Source organism: Polistes fuscatus, unplaced genomic scaffold, assembly GCF_010416935.1.
Source record: "Polistes fuscatus isolate 324 unplaced genomic scaffold, CU_Pfus_HIC Scaffold1, whole genome shotgun sequence".
In the NCBI taxonomy this organism is placed as follows: Eukaryota; Metazoa; Arthropoda; class Insecta; order Hymenoptera; family Vespidae; genus Polistes; species Polistes fuscatus.
In genome coordinates, this window is record NW_025112997.1 from 959,965 (window position 1) to 984,115 (window position 24,151).

At 28.2% G+C, this 24,151-nt stretch overlaps 2 protein-coding genes across 3 annotated transcripts in view; one reads left to right on the forward strand and one right to left on the reverse strand.

Moving 5' to 3' along the window:
• The window catches only part of LOC122513173, a 17,166-nt gene extending 2,168 nt beyond the window's left edge, over positions 1–14,998 (reverse strand). Inside the window, exons 1-3 of one of the 2 annotated variants that reach the window (XM_043629445.1) lie at positions 14,908–14,995; positions 12,774–12,892; positions 290–508 (exon numbers count right to left, since the gene is read on the reverse strand). In XM_043629445.1, coding sequence (XP_043485380.1) covers positions 290–507 — 218 coding nt within the window. In that variant the 5' untranslated portion in view covers position 508; positions 12,774–12,892; positions 14,908–14,995. Of the gene's footprint in view, positions 1–289; positions 509–12,773; positions 12,893–14,907 lie in introns of both variants that reach the window. The other variant, XM_043629449.1, reaches the window with a different exon arrangement.
• The window catches only part of LOC122513162 (unconventional myosin-If-like), a 57,093-nt gene that overhangs the window by 20,186 nt on the left and 12,756 nt on the right, over positions 1–24,151 (forward strand). The gene's annotated exons all lie outside the window — the stretch shown is intronic.

Below are 24,151 nucleotides of genomic sequence, written 5' to 3' on the forward strand. Positions count from 1 at the left end.
AAGAGAAGAGAAGAGAAGAGAAGAGAAGAGAAGAGAAGAAAAAAGAAGAAAGAAGAAATGAGAACACAAAAATTCGAACAAGAGAAAACAAATCCGTGAAGGGATAATCTTGCCATCGTGATTAGGTAATTTTATCTAATTGTAAGCATATATATATATATATATGTTAATAATCGTTAGCAGGATCGTGTTGTAACAGGTTTCACGAGTATGCGTTAGAAAAGAAAAGAAAACAAAATAAAAGAATACAAAAAGTGAATTCGATAGTTTCACTAGATCGTTGACTTACCTATAATTATTATCCGTGTCAGGTCTCTCTACGTTCGTATTTTGAAAGAAACCGTGAACAGATTTACCACCCTCGTAAATTTTTCTATCGTTCATTTCGTGATCTTCGTGTATGTGATTAGGCGAGGATGGTGGTCTGGTTAAAACCATGGCCGACGATGTCAAATCGATTAGGACCAATAGCAATAGAGCAGCGCCATATTTGTTTCCTCCCTTCATTCTGAAATGAAATTATGAATGAAAATTGGTAAAAAAAAAAAGATATAAACGACGATGAAAGAAAATAAAATGAAATGAAAAATAAATAAAAATAAAAAATCAAATTAATAATAATAAACGAAATAAACGATATTTTTAGATTAAAAGAAATATTTTATAAATATTTAAAATTATTTAACGATAATTTTATTTCGTTCGTTTATCATTGATTCGAAATAAAAAAAAAATTCTATTCTTCTTTTTTATATTTAATTTAAACAAAACAAAAAGAAGAAAATAAGAGTTATTTTTTGTTGAGTTGTTTCTTTTTTCATGAAAATTTTTTTGGTGGAATAATTACAAAAAAAAAACTAAAAACAAAACACGTGGAAGGATAAGAAAGGAACAGAACGACGATTTCTAAACGGTAAACGACGACGCGTAACGAGTGCGCGTTCTAATAAAAACTACAGTGAAAGTTTAAGCGGTCCGACCGAAACGCAACACAACCAAAGACGTAGGTATATGTGTGTATATATATATATATATAGTATATGAGATAGTGATTGCCTCGAGGGCAATGAAATAATAGTATTTCTTTTGTTTTATTTAAGTTAGGCACGTGCCTCTTTGAGGTGTGCCCCCATGTTCATGAAAAATTAATACGTAAGTCATTTTTGATGATTTTAACATTACGTAAGCTTTTTTTCAGCTATTTTTCAACATTTTTAATTATCTTCCTTATTTGATGGATGTGAAAATCATTGCAAAAACAACTAACATAACCGTATACCACACACACACAGATTAATTATATTATTTATTATTTTGAAATTAATATTTATAAATATTAGCAGTATCGAATTGCTGATGATCAAGAAAGTTCGTGCCGTTTTTAAGTTTATGTGCATCATTCGTTTCTTATTGATTAAAACGGCACGAAGTTTTGCTTTAATCATCTATTATTGTAATAAATAATAATATATATTTTTTTATTAGTATCAAAAAATTAATAAAGTATTGTGCCGTTTTTGAACCAAAAAAGATAAATGATATTCAAATTCAAAAAGTCACGTACTTTCTCGATTACTTAATTATTAATCAGCAGTATATATTTTTCTTGTACTTTTCTTTTCCTTTTTTTTTGGTCGTCAACTATTTTTCATTATTTTTTTACCTGATCTAATATATATAAAAATAAACAAATTTTTTTTTATTTAATATATTTCTGTTTCTTATTTGCATATAAAAAAAATTAGTACATGTGTATCGTAGATATAATGGAAAGATAGAAGCAAAATTGCCAGTAAATAGAAAACAAATGAAGAATATTTAGTCATAAATGCAATAAACGCTTATGCAAGATTTCTAAAGAAAATAAATATCATTCTAACGAATGGAAATGTGAAACACTACACGAGCCAAGCGTATCTTTTAAACGATCTTGAATAAAAGTAATCAGTCATGCTACACATGTTACAACAACGAAAAATAGATAAAAATAAGATTGAGAATAAATATATAGTTTCTTAGATTTAATTTTAAATAAAAGGATTATCTCATACAAAAAATTATATTAACCTCTTAATAATAATCCATAGCAATTGAAAGGGTTAAAAAGTAATCACCTAATTAATAAATAACCCAACTATTGAGATTATATTTTCAACTTCGTAATTTCGAGTAATGCACGATTGAAGAATCGATTTATGGTTGAATAAAATTCTACATACCATATCGTATTGAGTCGCGTATTGTATTCGTCGTGGTTTTTTCTTTTTCTATTTAAAGAAACAAAAGAACGTCTTTGTTTTTAACATTGTATGTAACAACAGGAGACTTTTATTTGTCCATTTTCTCAATTTGTTAGAAATATACACCAAAAAAGAAAGAAAACATTTTTCGGTGTTTTTTTTATTTCAGGTTACGTATCATAAAAAATATCAGCCTTGGATCAAACCATTTGAAAAAACACGACAAAAAAAAAGCTTGTTCGATACGTTTCCGTATCGTTAAAACGTATTGCTCCTTTCGTTTTCGCCATTTGAAGAAACACCCAATAAAAAAGAAAGAGAAAACGTTTTTTATTATTACGCTCCTTTTTTCTCTTCGCGCATTTTAACGATTTTTGTTTTAATGTTTTTTCAAATAGAAACAAAAAAAGAAAACAGGATTAAAACAATACGTTAACGATCGAATTCAAAGATATAATAATACAATTTCGCAATAAACATGTACATTTCCGCGCCATACTGTGTGTAAACGTGAAAGATAAATCGTCAGAGTTGCGGGTAACGATAAAAAAGAAAAAAGAAAAAACGTTTTCGTTCGAGATCTAACACACAAAAGTCATTCTCGAAACGTTATTTATCGATGTTAAGAACAAGAAAAAAAATAAGTATAGAAAGAGGAAACCAATATACGATATATAACGTATGTTTGGAGTAACAACTCTCGTCCAACTTCGTGATGACTTTCTCAAAGGTGCACGAAGATGCAAAACGTCTTGAAATCATTCTTGCAAATTTTCCAACCAAAAAAATACACTTGCCACATTATTTTCCTGTTTTTTTTATTTTTTTATTTTTCGATAAAATTACGATGAATAATACACCTTCTTTTCTTGACTTATAAATTGTAACAAAGAAAAATTATTCTATTTTTTTCCTTTTCTCTTTATTTATTATACTGTCTCTCTTTTTGTCGTGCATATGTTATCGTAAAAGATCGGAATTAGTGAATGTCAAGATTCACGTGTTTGTTTCTTGATATATGTTCAAAATATTTGCTAAATATTCTTATTTCTGACTCACATCAACTAATGTCAACATTCACCACCCACTAATAGACTGAACGTTGAATAAAAATATTTTTGTAACGTTTATCAAATCGTATTTTATTATTAAAACACATTACGACATACAACAACGTGTGTAAATAAAATTGTTGAACTTAAAACTAACATTAATTAACACATTCTAAATGATAAAAGAAAATACTACCAATAATAAACTGCAAAAAAACTTTTTTCTATTAGATTGTATCGATTTTTGACGAGTACACACCGATGATGGTGCGAATGTTATAAGAATATATTTAAATAATCGGTTTTTCACCGGCTTATTAGGTATATATCGACAATTAACGATGCGAATTTTGACATTATCCAATTTCGGTCTTTTGCGTTATAACACATATATACTATTTCTCTTTTACACCTTGATTATTTCTCTTTCGTGGGTGTGGTTTTTCGCGAACAAGGATCTCTTGTGTGTCAGTTGTGGTTGGTGAGGAAACAGGTTCTATTAAAAAGTGCAAGTGCATTCGTTGCCCTGGTGAACGTACTTGTGTATTAGCTCTCTCTCTACTTCGAACACAACCACCCGATATATCCTACACGTGGCCTACCTGTCAGACTGACCGATTCTACTATACTCGACTCAATTCTATTCCACTTCCGTTTTCCATATCTGTCAGGATTTCGTTTCTTTTTCTTTCTTTTTCTTCTTCTTATTAGTATTATCATCATTATTATTATTATATATATCTATATATATATATATATTTTTTTAATTTTTTTACATATATAAACATTTTATAGATTTTATATTTATTAAATATGAAATATTTCATTTTATATACAAGATGTAATAAAACATATGGTATATAATGTGGGAGATTTTCAATTATAATAATAATTGAAAAAGTTTATACGAACGTATGCACTATCTGGCTTCGTTTATAAAATCTGATTTATATCATTATAAATTAGAATATATCTCACATTTGTATTCTATTTTTTATATTAAACTTTATATTTTAAATTTATAATTATATAATATTAGTTTGTTTGTCGTGAATTTTCTTTTTTTATTCACTCGTTCTTGTTTGTATTTGATTATTGTGAACTTTTCATATTTTTGTTTTTTATTATGTAATTATATTTTGTAGATTAATTTCAAATCTCGAATAATTACGAGATAGTTAATCCAATCGAAGATATTTGGAACACACTGTATATAGTTTAATCCTTCGGTTTAACGAGCAAATGCTTTTAGTATCTTACAAATTTCATTTGGAATTAGAAATCTTTTGTTTTTTTTTTATAAAAGTGAATCTTAATCTTCCTTACTTTTCCACTTATACGTTGCACATTGCGTTAAAATTTCTTAATTATCATTTTTTTTATAATACCTAATTAAGATATTAATATAAAAAAAATAAGGGTCATCGCGCGATTTGATGAGAAACGTATAGAAAAAAATCTAAAAAGAAATAGAACACGATTATGAGATCGAGAAGTAAATTCTTCCCCATTTAATTTCCGTAAATCGTGATTCACGTAAAAATATCGTGACTCTCTTATTACTTTTTTTATTTATTCTTGATTTAAAATCATTCACAGACGTATCGTGATTATTATACCGTGATTATTAATTTTTGTAAATCTTGTCTTGCATCTCCTTTATTATGTTGTGTAACAGTCAAATTTTGTGTAGGTATATTTTTTTAAATAATTTTTTTTGCCTAATCAAAAATCAATTCGCAGATATTAATTTTGTATTAATGACAAGTATTTCGTTTTTTTTATATTTTTTTCGTTGTTTTCTTAATTAAAAAAAAAAATCATTTAACATACATCATTTGTCTTTTTAACGACATGAACTTATTTTATTATTTACCTTTTATCAAGTATTATTACAAACAGAAGGTTGGTTTAGAATTGGTTTTGTAACGAGAGAACAAGATAGAATGGTAGATAATTAGATAAATACAATAGGAAAGTTATTTACCGTGGGATTTCTGTTTCTCATTACTAAGTACACCAGTATTACTTTAAAAAAAGAAAAAAAAATTCATTATACTCGTCACATTCCACTTAGATCAATCCTCGTAAATATTCATTTAATACCGATTTCTCTCTCTCTCCTACTGTGTCTTTGTAAAACAAATCAAACCAAACCGAATGAAAAAAAAAAACAAAAAAATAAAAAAGATTATTATCGAAGAAAATATTCCTCAATTTATCCCGTGTGAAAGTAGAATGATCATCATCGAGGTAACACACCTTGCGGTCGAATTGAGTTTGGCTAAATCGAAATCGTGCTTTTAACATCGGTCATTTGATCATTTTCTTCTCTATAATAAAATTAAATGAATTATCCGTTACTTCCTTATTTTTCTGTTGTGTTCCTACTTCTAATCATTTAAATTTAAAATCTAATAATTAGTTTAGAAAAGAAAGAAAGAGAAACAGAGAAAGAGAGTTTTAGCTATGTATATAATTTGTTTTCTTTTTTTTGTTTTAAATGAAATATATGATTTATGACCTAAATTATACTTCAGAGTCTCAATTATTTATATATACTTAATATATTAAATTTTTATTATAATTATTTTTTGCGTCGTGTATTCCTCAAATAGATCCCATATATTATGAATACCCTGTATATATTTTCTTTTTAAATCATACTTCTTATTATTTCTTTCTCACTTTCAATTTCTATATAATTAAATATCAAATATATCCGGCGTTCGTAAATACAGGTCGTTAGATGGATGCAGGCTATATCCGGCGCTCGTATCAAAAGGGTTAAATCTCTTCTTTCCTATCCCCCAGATCTGCTCTTATAGCTTTAATTGCCCTTTTTATCATCCTCCTCATCTGCAACTTGTTCTCACCCCCTGTGGCAAACCAAAATAAAAAATGAAAGAGAGAAAAAAAAAAAAAATAAAATAAAAGACAGTAACGTCAGTTGGTGTTAAAACCTAGGAAGTTAATAAATGAATAATAGATAATATAATCCCAAAAAAAAGGGAGGGGGATACTAATTTACTCAAATAATTATTATAGAATCCTATCTCGTAGGAAAGGTATTCAATTCGGTTAGGTACGGAACTTCGAGATACGATTAAATTCACGCCTCGAAGAAAGTGAGAGTGGTCAAGGCCTGAGGGGGCCCCAGTTATACACTCTTACCTATATCTATCTTTTTATCTTCCTCTCTCTCTCTTTTTTTTAAATACGAATATGCGTTCAACTGAACGTACGAGAATGTACTTATAAAGAAATGCCGATATTGATGCTGGAAATGAATGAAGTTTATACATATATCATTAGATCAGTATATTTTCGTTTTTGTTTTTATTATCTATTTTATCCTTTCATAACTTTCGTTCATTTTCATTAAGTATTTATTATCTCCAAAGTACGCCATTTTTTCTTCCGCCATATTGTTTTTCTACCATTTTTTCTTCCTCCTTATTGTTTTTCCAAGTAAGATTCATACAAATCTATGCATACAAGAGTCGATATTATTATAAAAATATTCGGAATGCAAAAAATTGGATCATTGATGAGAAAAAAAATAAAAAATAAAAAGAAAGGACTTCGTTCGATTCGATATTATCAATGATTGACCCTATCTTTAATCGGGATCATTTAGTGAAACGTGTGTGTAAATAACAAGTATGATTTGAATGACTCGACGAAGCTTTCGCAGTCATTAAACGATTCCATACAATTGCGTTTACTGTCTTGCTTTCGAGTATCTCGAACATAGGATCTTTTGCGATTGCACAAACGAGATCGTAGATCGTAACATCTCGATATTTCAACCACGGCACTTGTCTCGAGAAGTCAATTATCTAGGCGCCTCCTTTAACAACCAGTATGATTATTTTCTAGTATCGTATCTAACGGTATTCGTATCCTACTTATTTAAATAATTATTATTTTTCATCTATTTTGATTATACTATGACATTTATTTTTTATCTTTAATAATTCCATAATATCTTAAATAATTTCATTTTTCGTTTCATTCAACGATAGTTATAGATATATTATATTTTTTTATATAATATATATTTTAGTTTAGTATTACAATTTATTTTAGTTTGATATAGTATATTGCTGACTTGTACGATCAATTACAGGAGACCCTTTCTATTTTTAGTCTTCACAAACATTATCATGTGTTAACAAATAATATCATGATCATAATTATACACGTACATATGTTGCAGACATAATATATATATACGAAAGATACTATTTTTTTTTTATATTATCCTAGAATAACGTAATTTTGTGATCATTATCCAAGTCAGTCATCGGAACATAACGTATGTATTGTTTCCTTATTCGAAATTCTCAGTGAGAATTCATTGAAAACTATTATTACGTACCTCTTATCATTGTCCCACCCTGTTGCATCATGCTTTAACCGATTTTCTTCCTTATCGAACTATCATATAGATAATGATACTTTCACGTGAACGTTAAGGCGCGGTCGGTTACGTGTGCGAACACATGCTTTGCCTTTTATTCTTACCAAGGAAAGTTAAGTATCTATATAGTACTACGCGTGTATACTTATCCACAAAGAACGAAATTTTTAATAAAACTATCGCAAGACATAACGCGATTTTATATTTCAATAAAACGTAATCGTAAATCAAGTTTTTCGCAATTAATACTTTTCCGTTTCACTTCTTTCCGACATTTTATTTATGCGTGTTCTCACGATTACGAAATCTCGTTCGATGTTTTTTCTTTCTCTTCTATTTTGTATCCTCCTCTTATCCTTTGTATCATCCTCAAATTAATAAACTGATTATACAATGAATGAAGCAATTAAAACAGTAATCTGTCTTATCATTGATACGTATAGTATAAACCAAAAATCCCGAAGATATTTAAAAAATTGATTACACTTTAACAACATTATTAAGCTAATATTTTATTTGATTATCAAACTACAAATTAACTACAAGATTACTACTAACAACAAGAGCATGAAAAAATCTTTTTTTTTTCAGAAGAAAAACAAGAAAAAAAGAAAAGAGTAATTGATATCAAAAATCACCTAATAATTTATGTTCCAGTCCACATATTTTACAACATAAATTATATTATTTACTTTTTCTCTTATCGCATCTTGTTTTCCCAATTAATAATTAATTAGATAAAAAGAAAAGAAATAATAGAAAAGCATAGGAAAGTGTTAGAAGTTCCGTGCGTGTTATCGGAAAAGATCGTATTTTCATAATAAACCATGCGTTCGACAGTTGCACGCTTCTGCTTTCTATTTATCGCGAGAAAATCAAGTGCTTTCGATCTTTGAATAAAAGGTATATGTGTGTGTGTGTATATATATATTCTATCTCGAGGTTATCTGGTTAAAAGATACTTTTCTCGATTCCATTTATCGTTTCGTAGTTTCGCACGGTTCCACGTTGAATCATTGCGAAATAAGTAAAGGAACACGATCAGCCTTCGCATACCATACCTAACCTAACCTTAACAAAAAAATTATTCTTGATATCGATCCTTAAAAAAATAAAATAAAATGAAAATATAAATGAAGGAAATAAATAAATAATAATTCGTAATTGTTTTAAATAGAAATTATCATAGAAAATATTTAAAACATATTTTTTGACACAGTAATCAATACTTTTTTTTTTAGTAAAGAAACAAAACTCTAAACTTGCCAAACCAATTCTCGTTTAAATGCAAGTATAGTTGACTCAACAATTCTTCGGTTTATTTGATAATTTTGATTTTTAGAAATAATTTATATTTTAATTGTCTTTATTTTCTTAAATCAACTATAAACGAAAAAACTATATGTAATAATAATAATAATAATAATTGAATATTGACTTAGAAAATTTGAATTGAATATTTTCTTTTATCTATCTACGATTTTGTGAAAATATAATAATTAATGAAAAATATTAAAAAAGGAAAAATATTTTACTGTTAAATAATTGTCATTATCGTAGCGATAGAAGAGAAAGTAACAGAGAAAAATAAAACAAAAACAAAAAATATATGTTAAAAGAGGATAATAGTAAAATACTTAAATGTTCACGTTAATGTGATAATATCAACGAAACATTTCGACTTTCCCTTTTCGCGTTCTTCCACACGTCGAATAGTTCGAATATAAGTTTAACTCAAGCTCTGCTATTCGTTCTTCTAGATCAGGATTATATATACACGTATTGCATATACATGTTTGTGTGTGTCTCTCTTTGTGTGCATATAAATATATTATAAATATTCTAGTACGTGGTGTATTTATTTCTGTGAAAACTACCGAGTCCAATCAAGCGGAATCAAGAAACTGATTATAATAATCTAAGACACGTTATGTTAAAGAACCTTGAGACCATTTTATGATCAAGTGGATAATATATAAGCAAATCAACTTAAATCTCGGTAATGTTCAACTTCTAGGTTATACAAGAAATATTTTTTTTTAATTGCTGTTCTTGAAATTAAATAAGGAACGAGGGGGGGGGGAATAAATATTGATAAAATTATTTTTAGTTGGTAAGAATGGTCGAACGAAAGAATACATAAATTTTAATATTATTATATAAAATAGTTTTTTGTTTTTGATTATAAAATTACCCTTTAATGGAATAATCTTAATTAAACAAGATCAAATAATTGATTCCTAAAAGTTGTTTTACTATTTAAATTATGAATCTTTTTAATTGATCGACCAAAATAAAACATAAATACATATAAAATTGTATACAATATTACATACATACAAATCTATATGTAAGTATGTTAAATATAATTAGATTAATTATGACTTTTACTCTGATTTAATGTATTAATTAAAAAAATGATTTAAAAAAAATGTCATTTCGTAATTTTGCAATGTTTACACATATTTAGATTATGCAAATCTAAATTAATTAACCAAATACTAAATTCATATAAATAAATTATGAAGATATACACATATATGCAAAAAATGTAAAATATCGTTTTCTCTAATGTCAAAATCCTAAGTAAAATATCATAACTGATTACATGCACATTAATATTCTATTAGGTAATCTAATCTTTTGATCTCGAATCAAATAAAGTTTCTTAGCTTCAGGAAGATGATCTTAATAAGAGAACGATTACAAGTCGAACAACAGGTTTTGATTATGAAAGAGTTTAATTCACGCACACGAACACACACACACACGAACACACATATGCATACACGTGTGCAATATGCTTAACGAATAGCTTTCAAATCTACAATATACTTTCTAGATTAACAGACGTGACTTTACCTTTCTCCGTTGTCACGAAAAATGATCTCAAACGAAATATTAAATCTTTAACAAACGAAACTGACAACATAAACAATAATAAAATAATAATAAATAATCAGAAAAAAGTGCACCATACGCGATGCAATATGAAAGAAAAAAAGTTCTTGGTTATCGGTTGCAAAATAAAAATAAACATTAATAATAATAAATAAATAATAATAATTAATATAATAATAATTTAACAATTAAATAAATTCTTATATTACTTGTGATAGTAATAAAATTAATTTAAAAAAATGTGTATAATATTAATAATAATGATGATAAATAATAGGATGAAATATGAAAGAGAGAATGCAAGGTAATCATGCGAAAGGATTTACGAAGCAAGGACTATTAAGTAGAGTACTAACATACAGAGCGTTATGTTAACATTCCAATGCATACTTTAAGCCTTCTTAGAAATACATCAAAATGTATATAACGATTACGCAACGTCACGATTTCCTTCCTAACTCTAACGAATCGTTCATCTGCATCAATATATTTCTTACGTAAAATGTTTATTATGGTAATGCAAAATATTGTATCGTATTTATCGATAAGATAACTTTAAGATTGTTGAATCAACGCGATTAAAAATATTTTTATATTCTCGATGAAACGTTCGCGTTTCAATTAATAAATATAACTTTATAATTGTATTTAAAACAAAAACATAATGTATATATATATATATATATATATAATTTTTTTAAATGAAAAATTTTATTTAGAAAATAAAAACATCTTAATAATGATAATTAACGAATTTCTCGTATTCACATATTTTTTTAATCGTAAATTAAATTAAAATAATTTTAGAAACGAATGCTATTAATGAAATAAAAAGTTTCGAAAAATGGTAAAATAAGAAAAACTAAACGACATAAATAATAAAAATTATATATGTATTATTGTTTAAATGATTTAAAATAGAAAAAAAATTGATTATCGAATTTATTTAAATGTACGAACGATTCAGATAAAATAATGTTTTTAGTAAAATGTTCTTTTATCTAACGTAAATGGAGTATAAAATTACGAAGACCCACTTTCGATGGGGTATGGTCTTGTCACGTTATAGCGCAAGAAAATTTCACGGTTCCAATGCGGATGAAGAATTCTCACGGTCGTTTTATACAATCGAATGTTATTCCACTCGTGCGATTCTAAACTCCCGCAGAGATTAAATTTTCCAAGTTTATCCATAGAACATCGTAAAAACTTCTGTTTTATATTCCCCTATCTTCTTCACCATCCACCCCTCTCTTCCTCTATTTTTTTGAGAGAATTTTTTCTTATTTTATTTTTATTTCTTTACGAACAACCTTCATTTATTTTATTATCTTCACGACGAAAACCAACAATCAAGTTAAGGGACGACCGTGTCAGTTGTATGATGGTTGTCATAAACACTATTTCGAAATACATTCTTACATTAACATGTAATAAAAATTTAAATGACCTTCTATATATAAAAAAAAATAAAAAAGGAAGAGAGTAATTCAGGTGAATACATTTGTGTGCGCCAATTATTATGAAATTAACGTCTAATCAATGTTCTAATAGCATGAGAAATGTTAAAAAAATAAAATAAAAATTAAACATTATTCTGGTATTGATTCTACAAAAATTAAACAAATTGTTTAATTTGTTTACGAAACAATTTGTCAATCCAAAATTTAATTTAACAAGAAAACGAAACAAATCAAACATTACTATCATTGATCTTAATAAATTTGTATTTATTTATTTAAAAAAAAAAGCTTAATACAATCAACGTATTAATATTTACTAAACCAAAAACAAAAACATATATATATAACTAATAATAATAATAATAATAATAATAAGAATAATTGTTACAATTATTTTAACTAGGTTAATTAAAACATAGATTAATTAGAAATACGTTGGAATGCTTGCGTTTTGATTTTCATTGAAACCCGTGTGATATCGAATGTCTAGAAAATAGGATAAAAAAGAAGAAAAAGAAAAGGTAGACTACTACTACTACTACTACTACTACTACTACTACTACTACTACTACTACTACTACTACTACTACTACTACTACTATTACTAACGATTGAATTTAATCATCTTAAATATACTCACTGACGTGTATAAATACAAACAATAAGTTTTCGGCTGTGATATCTTACTTACATAGAAGTGAAAGATTTTCTTCTCGTCCTAGTTTTCCCATGAGTAAGTAGCGCATAATTTCACGTTCTCTCTCGCACGAACGAAACCAGAACGATCGTATGTATAAACGGGCGAAATCTCTAGTTAATAACGATAGTATTATTCCATTATACGTATATGTTGCACACCTACTACCATCACACGCGAGTATACACACATACAAAACATTGGTGTCTATATATAAACACACAGACGCGTATTGAACTTATGTCATCTCTTGAAAAAGTTAGACAACTAATATTCGATGCTTGAAATGTTTTTTAAATTCTACGTATGTATGTGCATGTGTGTCTATTTGCTTACACACACACGTGCAAAAAATATACACGTGCATTATACATTTACATCTATATGTGAATGTAAACACGTTCGACAAGTATCTGAGAACTAATTTTGCACCGAATTATATACCAACGTATATATTATACCGCATGACGCAATCGCAGAAAATTTACATGATCATGATTGTGTGTGTGTGGGGGGGTGTGTGGGTGTGTGTGTGTGTGGATGTACGTGTGTTTGGAGTAACATAATTTCGTATATGCATGATACGGTAACGTAACTTTATATATAGGTATATCGAGTGAATCGTTCGAAGGAAAATTATATGTTAGCTTCCTTTTCTTTCTCTTCTTCCCCCTTCCCCACCTTCTTCTCCCCTCTTCCCTCCTCTGTTTTTTTATATACGTCAATATTATACTACATTACTTTGCTTAGTAATAGCCATCAGTGAAAATTAATAGCGCGTTACGGACACTAACGTTAATTAAACAAAAAAATAAAATAAAAAAAATCTACCGTTCGCTAGTAGACGAGGTCGAACGACGATTTAAAAATAATACAACTGATGAATGATTCTACGATTAGTATGATGTATACGATTGATTGATTATACAAATTTTTAGATATGAATTCGATTAATTTGTTCGATGAAATAATATTGAAAATTAACCGTGTTTTTGAATCACTATTTGAAATGTTAATAATAATTCAATGGAAAATATATAAAATCGATTGTTATGATTTCTGTACGCGTAAGTTTGATTAAATATAATTTCGAATTAATTTTCGTAGATATAGATTCTTTTTAAACGAAATTAATTGTTAAAATTTAAACGTGTAAAGATATTATGTTAAAAAGTTAATCATAATAATAATAAGTTTAAAAATAGTAACAGAACTATAAAGTCATATTGATTACTGTGTGACGTATGTTGATTTAAAAAAAATTATTAAAATTCAAATAGGTTTTAGGTTTTGTCGTAAAAAATTATTAACCATATTAATAATTAGTATAATAATAATAACGCGTGCGCACATTCCCTTAACGACTTCCTACGTCTCGGCGCGAAATTCGCTTTGTCTTCGTAATAAAAAAGCGTGAAGACTAAATATCTGGGCTAACGATTATTTTTCTAATGTGTGTGTGTGTGTGTGTGTATGTGTGTGTGTGTGTGTGTGTGAGAAAAATTACAACTGGTTGTATATACCTTGTTTGCTAACGACTTGATTATTTTTGTTTAATTTGTTTTTACCGAGTTATTGCTTAATTTTTTAATCTATGATCGCGATATTCGTAACAATGATTAAATAAAATATACGATACATTATTTTTCTTAGATCGTTTCGCGTTTTACAATATTTCTTTTTAAACTTTTTGTTTTACTGTAATTATTGTAGTAATATTATTTAGCAAAAATACATTCATAGGTACGAAAAATAATCGTAATTGTTGATTATATATTATTTTTTATAAAAGAAAGAAAATACTTGTCCGTATAAATGCTTGAAATATTTTTTTGGGGGTTTTTGTCTGAATACAAAAAAATTATCAAGCGATTTAACGAATATCGACAAAATTACGATTGTTATCGTACAATAATTACATGATTAATAATACTACAAAAGGAAAAATAAAAAAGGAATGATTTATAAAAGTGAAAACATAATTTGTTGGAAAAATAAGTTTCCTTGAAGAAAAAAAAAGTAAAGAAAAAAAAGTAAAGAAAAAAAAGTAGATTCTATTGTTCCTTAAAAAAGAAAATAAAAAATAAAAAAACCAACAAAAGGAAATAAGAATGATTTCGAAACTTACTTTTAGACGTAGACGAAAAGTAGGAACAACAACGACGAAAAAAAAAAAGAAATAGTCGGTGTCAAGAAGGTGATCTATGTAAGATCATAGATCGGAGATGCAAACACGATCCAGGTGGATTTATCTCAGGTCTTCTAAGCTTGCGGTCGTCTGCGGTCGATCGTGAAAACTGGTTCACTCGTTCTCTTAGATCCTTCCTTATAATACACGTACAGGATCGTAGGATTAAAATCGATACACTCGATCTGATAAATCGATATATATAAACATATATATATGTAATCAATCGATCGATACGAACTCGCGAATTTAAATTTTATTCGACTTATATTTATCTATCTAATTTTAATTTTTTTTTACCCCTTCAATCCTAAATTTTTACTCTCAATTAATTTGACTCTAATTTGACTTTATATTAATTTGACTTTATTCCCAATTTATAAAAAATGAAGAAAAAATAAACAACGATATCGATAATAATTTAAAAGAAAAAAAAATACAACACGAAAATTTAAGATTTTTAACGAAATAAAATAATAAAAAAATTGATCAGGGATTCTTTTTTTTTTCTAAAAAAAAAGATAGACACAAATAACCTGGCTCTTTTGTATTTTGGAGGGAGAAAAAGCAACGACGCGTTTTTAGATTAGGGTAAATGAATTTCCCGCCTATACGTTTACGTTTCCTCCTTTTTTTTCTCGATCCTTACGATAGACACGAACGAGACGACTGGAGAACACGCGCGTCGTACTTACTCGCCGGTTCTCTTTGCACTGCGGCCAAGGATTGAGGCGAAGGTAATGAAATAGTCGACCATTTTCTCTCTCTTATTTCTCTTTCTCTTTCTATCTAACAACTGTCTCCATCTTTATTTCTCACTCACTCATACGTTTCTTGTCTGACTACAGCGCGTTCTCCACTTCCCATCTACTCTCTTTATTTCTCTTTCTCTTTCTTTCTTTCTTTCTTATTTTCGTTCTCTCGTTACTTGACTATTTTTATCTCTCTCTCTCTCTCTCTCTCTCTCTTTCTTTCTCTTTCTTTCTTTGTCTGTTTTTATTTTTCGCTTCCTCTATCTTTTTCTTTTTATCTCTCGTCCTGAGCCTACTACTACTACTGTTACTATTACTACACACTATTATGGCAACGATACCCACATTTTCTTCCTCTTCCTTACTCTTGTCTCTCTCTCTTTTTATTCGTTTTATCATCCTTCTCTTCCTTATTCTCTTCCTCCTCCTCCCTCCCACATATTTTCTTTGCATTGTTTCATACTCATGTTTATTATTATACTTTTAACTCGCCCTCACGTAGGATTCTATCTTTTTCCCTTTTATCATCTCACAGTAATTCTTGAAAATTCGATGAGATTATTCAAATGGAATATTCGAAATTGTTTGAAATAATTTTTTAATATTTTAGGTGGTAAAACAAATATGGTAGAAAATAATATATATATTTGTTATAATATATCTTTCGTAATTATTATTTGGTGGGACAAAAACGATATAGGAGAAAATAATTTGTTCTTGTCATATTATCTAATTTTTACTACTATCGTATTATTGAAAAATTTGTATTTTTATTTGGAATCAGTTTTTCCTTAGGAACGAATTAAAAATTCATTTGTTAGAGATTTTATTAGAAATTTTATGTACAAATTAATTTTTTTAATATTTCATGCATTTGTTATTAAAATTATACTCTACGAATGTTTTTTTTAAATGTTGCCAAAAATGTTTTCGAACGTTTACAAGAAACATTTGCATAAACGATCCCCATTAAGACGTGTTCGATCTGTTAAATAAAAAAAATAAGGCATGTATAAACGTACGTTCATTTATCTGTTTTTTGTTTTGTTTTTCATCGTTTATCTTGTCTTAATCATTATCGATGAATGCAAATGAAAATAAAATAAATAAAATGATATAAAACGAAAAAGTACGCGTAATACGGAACAATATTCTTTTTATTTGTACTTATTTTAATGTAATTCTTCATTTTGTTTTTTTTTTATGTATTTTTCTTATGATCAATAAAAAAGCCACCGACGTAAACAACAACGATGAACATCATCGTTTTCATCGTTTTCCTTCAAACATCGACGTACCTTATTATTTCAGCTTTCCTTTTATTTGATTTCGACCGCAGCCATTCTGTTTTCTCTTCTCATTTTTCTCATTTTTCTCCTTTCTTCCTTCCTTCCTTCCTTTATTTATTTATTTTTTTATTTTTTTATTTTTTATTTTTATTCCTTTTTATTAAGTAATTAATAGCCACTTCTATATTTTCTAACTTTGTTCATTCTAGATCAACCACATTTGTTTGTATGTATAGGTATTCATTATATAAGATATTATATTCATAAATTACTTTATTATATTTATTTTTTACTTATATGTATATATTATATTTATATAAAAAATATCATTCGTTGGTTAACTTTATTTTCACACGTATGTGTTATTACTAAACATTTACTGCTGCTAATTTTTTTAACAAAAAAGTACGATATACATACCTTTAATTAATAATACAAATCTTATAAAAGGTAGAATAATTGTCTGAATCGTTAAAATATATCTAAGAATGAAAAACTAAATAAAATAAAACAAAATAATATAAATACAAAAATTGAAAACCATCTTCTTTCTTCCCACTCCCCCAAAATAGAGGATAGCCCAATTATGTATTATAAATAATAAAATAAAAAAAGAGTCAACTTTTTTTAAAAAGTAAAATAATGATAAATGATAGAATGGAATAACAAGATAAAAGTGATCCTAACCAAATGAAACATAATAAATTCGTGTAACAGTGAATATGTTTAATATCTTTCTCGTACACACAATGTACGAGTAAATTAAATTGATCATAAACGAGACAGATAATATGAGAGAACTCGTAGGAAATAATCACTCTTTTTCTTTTATATAGAAAGATATATATATCTTTTTATTTTTCTAGATTATTTGTCGTATGTCGTATACGTACAGAAATAAGAAAGAAAATGATCACGAATGAGATAAGGTTACGTATTTTGAGTTAACTCAAGAGAGAAAATATGTCACAGACTTCCTTTTACATTCAAAATGATCTTCTTGGGACAGTTAAGTGGCAAGAGAGTTCATTCTTTTAACTCATTTCAAAATATACGTATATATAAACATTTTTACTCGATCACGATAATTCTATATGCGTATATGTGTGTGTGTGTGTGTTGTTTCTTTTTCTTTTATTCAGTACGTGCATGTATCTTATTTTTCCTCTCTCTCACACACTCTTATTCTGCACGTATACGTGTTCGTGTATATTTCTTTCTTACTCTAACTTTCTTTATCCGTTCTTTCTTTTTTTCCATTTAATTTATCTTTAGATCAACTCATATTTTTCTCGAAACGTTCGTTCGTTAAACCAAAATATAAGCGCATTTCTTTGAAAATTCAATGCACTTTTGCAAATCCGTAATGCAAAACGTAACGATGAAAAAGATTTTCCTATCTTTGACGATTTTTTATTTTAATTCATTTTCCTCCAATCGTGTTCAAATATCAAAATAATTTTTCTCTAAATAATAAATCGAGATATAATTAAGAATTTATGTTTTTTTTTTTGCTTTTACAAATTTCTAATAACTATAGCGAAAATTTTTGACGACGGACAAATAAATGAATCTTCAAATCTCTCGTATATCGTAATATATATTGAATTCTATATATAATCGAATAATTAATAATTATATTATTTTTCCACTAAATCAGAAATGGTAGGAAACGATAACGTTTTCTGTTTCACAAATGTTACTTCGTGATAGGATCGATGTTAAACTTGTTATGTTAAATATTTTGAAGAGAAAGATACAAAAAAAGGATTTATCTCTATTAATATCGTTCTTTTCATTTTGTTTGTTTGTTTAACTTCCGTTACATTCATCGATCCGAATTTACTTTCACTTAATTTTCCATTTAATTATCTTTTCTCGTCACACATACATTTCTTTCTCTCTCTCTCTCTCTCTTTAATTAAATTTATTGTCGTTCTTATGATTAATAATTTTTTTTTTCATTATTCAGATTTAGCATATTATTTTTCATAATTTATTTTTTTTATATTCTTCCATTTTGTTTTCTTGTAATTTTTTTCTCGACGTTGCATTTACAAAATTGTTCTTAATAAATGTTAAACGTTTTAAAGAAAACTCAAATTTAAATTCGAGTTAAATTAAAATGACGATTATCTAATTAGTACCGACTCAAACGTAAGTAATTCAATTGATCGTTCTGCTGACTGACGTTAACAATCTTAATGACATTAAGTGAGAAAAGGTAGATAATAACAACTGTGTTGATCGTAAAATTGAAATATGGAACGTTTAGAGAAAGTCCCTTCTTCTGTCACTTTCTTCGCTCAACGTAATACTATTGACCTCTCGATTGTGACATTTTTACACGTCACATCGAGAACGTTAATAATTATTATAATACACTCGTACATACCTAACGCGCAAATTGTTTTAATTGTACGTGATATGATTTTTTTAACAAAATTTTATTGTCACGATCTCGTTCAACTTTCTTTCTCGTGACGTTTATGGTTACCAACATTCATAATATAATATTATTCTTTAATAGTAATGTAATCCACGTTTTTGATCTAACAAATAAAGAAATAAATAAATCAATTAATTAATCAATTTTTATCTTTATCACATATAATTTTAAACATTGTTAAATATCAATATTTCAGTAGGGTGGGATTTTGAAGGGGGGGTGGGACATATAAATTGGATTTTTATTCTTTTTTTATTGTTGTGTTTAACCTCTCTTAAATAATCCGAACATGAAGAAATGTTGGACAGAAAAGGAATATCTCTTAATAAATCGTGTTAACCTATTTAGTTTGTTCTGAATGGCAGGATTTCCTGTAGTAGTAGTAGTCTCGTCTCTTCTTCAAAATAAACCAAAGTTCCTTCGTATACCTGGTATGTATGTACTTAAATACATACATATGTACTACGCGTTACACTTTCGTGACGTTCTTTCAAGTACACCATAGTGTTACCGACACCTTTAAAGGCACACGGTTAAAGAGAATGAGAAAACCCATTGTTCAGGAATAACAACCTAAGGCTGTTAGAGTCGTGTATCTGTTTTTACTACTTTAGAACATTCTTTGTTCAAAATATCTTTATATTCAAATCGGTTCATTGGATTGTTCTTTTTTTTTTTAATAATTGATATAACATATATATTATTTATATTCGATTATAATATATATATATATATATATATATATATATATATATATTCATATTAGGTGTACAAATAAGTTTCCGCCGTTTTAATGTAGATAGCGCGGCGCGTAGTTTCCGTTAACTTTCGCAGATGATATCCTGCTTAAAAATTAGTTTGGACGTTTAAGAACAACATAACCTATTAATATTATTGATTTCATATTTGTAAAATATAATTTTTTTTAGTTGAAAATGTCCAAATTTGAGCCAAATAAGCGTCATTTGCGGGAAATATTAGTTTACTTCTTTAATATAAAGAAATCTGCTGCTGAGGCGCATCGATTGCTCGTAGAAGCATATGGTGAGACTGCTTTGAGTGAGAGAACGTGTCGTGAGTGGTTTCAAAAGTTTAAAAACGGTGATTTCGACGTAGAAGACAAAGATCGCAGTGGAAGGCCAAAAATTTACGAGAATGCAGAATTGGAGGAAATATTGGAGGAAGATTCATCTCAAACACAAAAAGAAATTGCTGTAACATTAGAAGTCACTCAGCAAGCAGTCTCACATCGTTTAAAATCATTAGGAATGATTAATAAACCAGGAAATTGGGTTCCGTACGAATTAAAGCCGAGAGATATTGAACGCCGATTATGCTTAAGTAAATACTGCTTGCTAGACATAAAAAAAAGGGTTTTTTACATCGTATCACCACTGGTGACTAGAAATGGATACATTATGATAATCCAAAAAGAAGAAAATCATGGGAATTACCAAGCCATGCGTCAACATCAACAGCAAAACCGAATATTCACGGAAAAAAACTCAGGCTGTGTATTTGGTGGGATCAGCTGGGTGTAGTGTATTATGAGTTGCTTAATCCGAGCGAAACAATCACCGGAGCCCTCTATCGAACACAATTAATGAGATTGAGCCGAGCTCTGAAGGAAAAACGCCCTCAATACTATTCTAGACACGAAAAAATTATTCTCCTGCATGACAATGCTCGTCCACATGTAGCGGCTCCCGTGAAAAAGTATTTGGAAACACTTGATTGGGAAGTGTTACCCCACCCGCCGTATTCACCAGACATTGCACCGTCCGATTATCACCTATTTCGGTCTATGGCACATGCTCTGTCGGAGCAACGGTTCAAATCATATGAAGATACCAAAAATTGGGTTGATTCGTGGATAGCCTCAAAAGACAAGGAGTTCTTCCGACGTGGGATCCGAATGTTGCCTGAGAGATGGGAAAAAGTCATTGCAAGTGATGGACAGTATTTTAAATAACCTTAAAATTACCATTCTTCTAGAATAAATACTTAATTTTTAATAAAAAAACGGCGGAAACTTATTTGTATACCTAATATATTTATATATATTCTATATTGGAAAGATAAATACTCTATAGTATTATTTATATTTTTATAAATATAAATCATATAAATAAATTTTATTATAAATGTTTTCTAAATAGGTAAACCATATATACGCATGGTGAATATTTCAACTCATTCTCCAATTGAAATTGTCATCAATATTTATATATATGAGCAATTCCATTACTTTTCGAATGACTTCTCGGGAGGGGTCAATTGATTTAGTTCTAAGTTGAGAATCTCGACGTACCTTATAAAGTATCCCCCCTTCTAGTATGTAGAAAAAAATATTTTAGAGCCCTTTGACCTTTTTTTTGATATAGTTAACAAAGATAAAAATTTCAGCAAAATGACAATTTTCAAATGGCTACCAAAAGTTCAATTTTCAACTGAATTACTTTTGATAAGGCTGATTTTTTTTCATTAATCTATGCCCTTCAAGCGAGTAACTCCAAAAAATTTATTTGCTTGCAGAGATCGCTAATTTTGACCTTCCAGTAAGCATTTCTATCAACTCCAAATCTCACCAAAATTTAACTAGACGTAGTGTTTTATGTCTAGAACAATCCCTGTCAAGGATTTTCTTGGCTCGAACTTCTGCCAATTTCTACAATCTACTGAACTTTGGTATAATCGATAAAAATTTTGATTCTTAAATTTAATATAAAGTTGCTACTTTTTTTGTATTGTTTATATTGCTTTAATTTGGATAATATTACATTAAAATGAAGTCAATACAACGTAAATAAATTAAAAACAATTTGATTAACACTTTCGCTACAGCAGTCCGCTCCGCCGGGGTGACGCCACTGAATGGGTACCCCCGTGAAGTGTGCACATTTCTCGTCGGTAGTCTTCGATGTTCACACTTACGTCTTTTAACGCTACTTTGTGATTTTCTTGTATATATATTATTTTACGAGCTAAGTAACAACTGGCTCGTCGTATTATATGAGAAACATGAAAATAAGTATATTTTATGGGTATTCAGTTATTTACATATTTGCAAATTTTGCTATTATTATAAATAAAAATATAATTTAAAGTTGTTAGACATGAAATTATAGTTCTTAATAATTTAATTGAGAATAGAGTAAATTCTAAAATAAGGATCGACGCAAAGATTATAGTCGGCAACCGTACATACAGGTTGTCGCGCGGACACCGATTATAGTCGGCACCCGTAGCGAAAGAATTAAAAACTAATTTTTTTATTAAATTTAAGAATCCAAATTTTTAACGATTTTACCAAAGTTCAGTAGATTGTAAAAAATGACAGAAGTTCGGGCCACGAAAATCCTTGACAGGGATTGTTCTAGACATAAAACACTACGTCCAGTTAAATTTTGGTGAGATTTGAAATTGATAGAAATGCGTACTGGAAGGTCAAAATTAGCGATTTTTCAGAAATTACAAACTTTGAAGCGGACTATTAGCGATCCCTGCAAGCAAATAATTTTTTTGGAGTTACTCCCTTGAAAGGCATAGATTAACGAAAAAAATCAGCCATATCGAAAGCAAATCGGTTGAAAATTGAATTTTTGGTGGCCATTTAAAAATGGTCATTTTGCTGAAATTTTTATTTTTGTTAACTGTGTCAAAAAAAAGGTTAAATAGTCTAGGGCTCTATAAAATATTTTTTTCTACATACTAGAGGATACAATAAAAGAAACCTGACATAAATAATTCGATTCGCGCTTGAAGTTTTCGAGAACCGAATTTTTGAAAATGGGCTCAAGATGGTGATTTTTAGACCTTTGCAAAGCTTGTTCTCATGATCTATGGCACTTAGAGGACTGAAATGAGGTATGTGGGGATACTTTATAAGGTCGAGATTTTCAACTTAGAGCAAAATCGATCGACCCCTCCCGAGAAGTCATTCGAAAAGTAATGGAATTGCTCATATATAAGATGCAATTTATATATTACAAAGATCAGATCTTTAATTTCGTTGAACATTCGTTATCAACGTTATCCTTATTCTTTTCAGTTTTCCTATCGATGCAACTTTACAGTTAGCTTCTTCTTCTTCTTCACTTTGAAGAACATAAACTGATTCATTGGATATAAAACCCGCTTACGTTCGTTTTATTTACGAGATAATAAAAACCCGCGTCCGGTTACGTTCACTTAACAATTTTCGAGAACGTTCAATATTTAAATATGTATCTTATCTTACGTTTAAATAGACACCAAGGTACCAAGAAAACAAGCAACCAACCAACCAAGCAAACAGTTCGTTTCTTTCTTCGAATATTTTATTCAACCTTTACGATTGAACGATTTGTATTTCTTTTTTTTTGTTTTTTTTTTTGTAGACAAGAGATAGATAAATAAAGGAGGAGGGAAGAAGAGGGATAAATAAAGTGCAAACTAGGATTATAGGTTGACGACTGGTTGCACAGAGAATGCAACTTTTTGATGACGTTTTTACGATCGATACCAAACTGTTTTGCTTATGGTTGATCCTATTGACCTAATATACGATTCAATAGTTAACTATAATATTTTTTTAACCATAAATTTTACTTTTATATAATTTAAATCTACAATTGTCTTTATTAATATATTTTTATAATTATTTATCATATCTTATCATATAATATCACGACATTAATACACAACTTAACCGA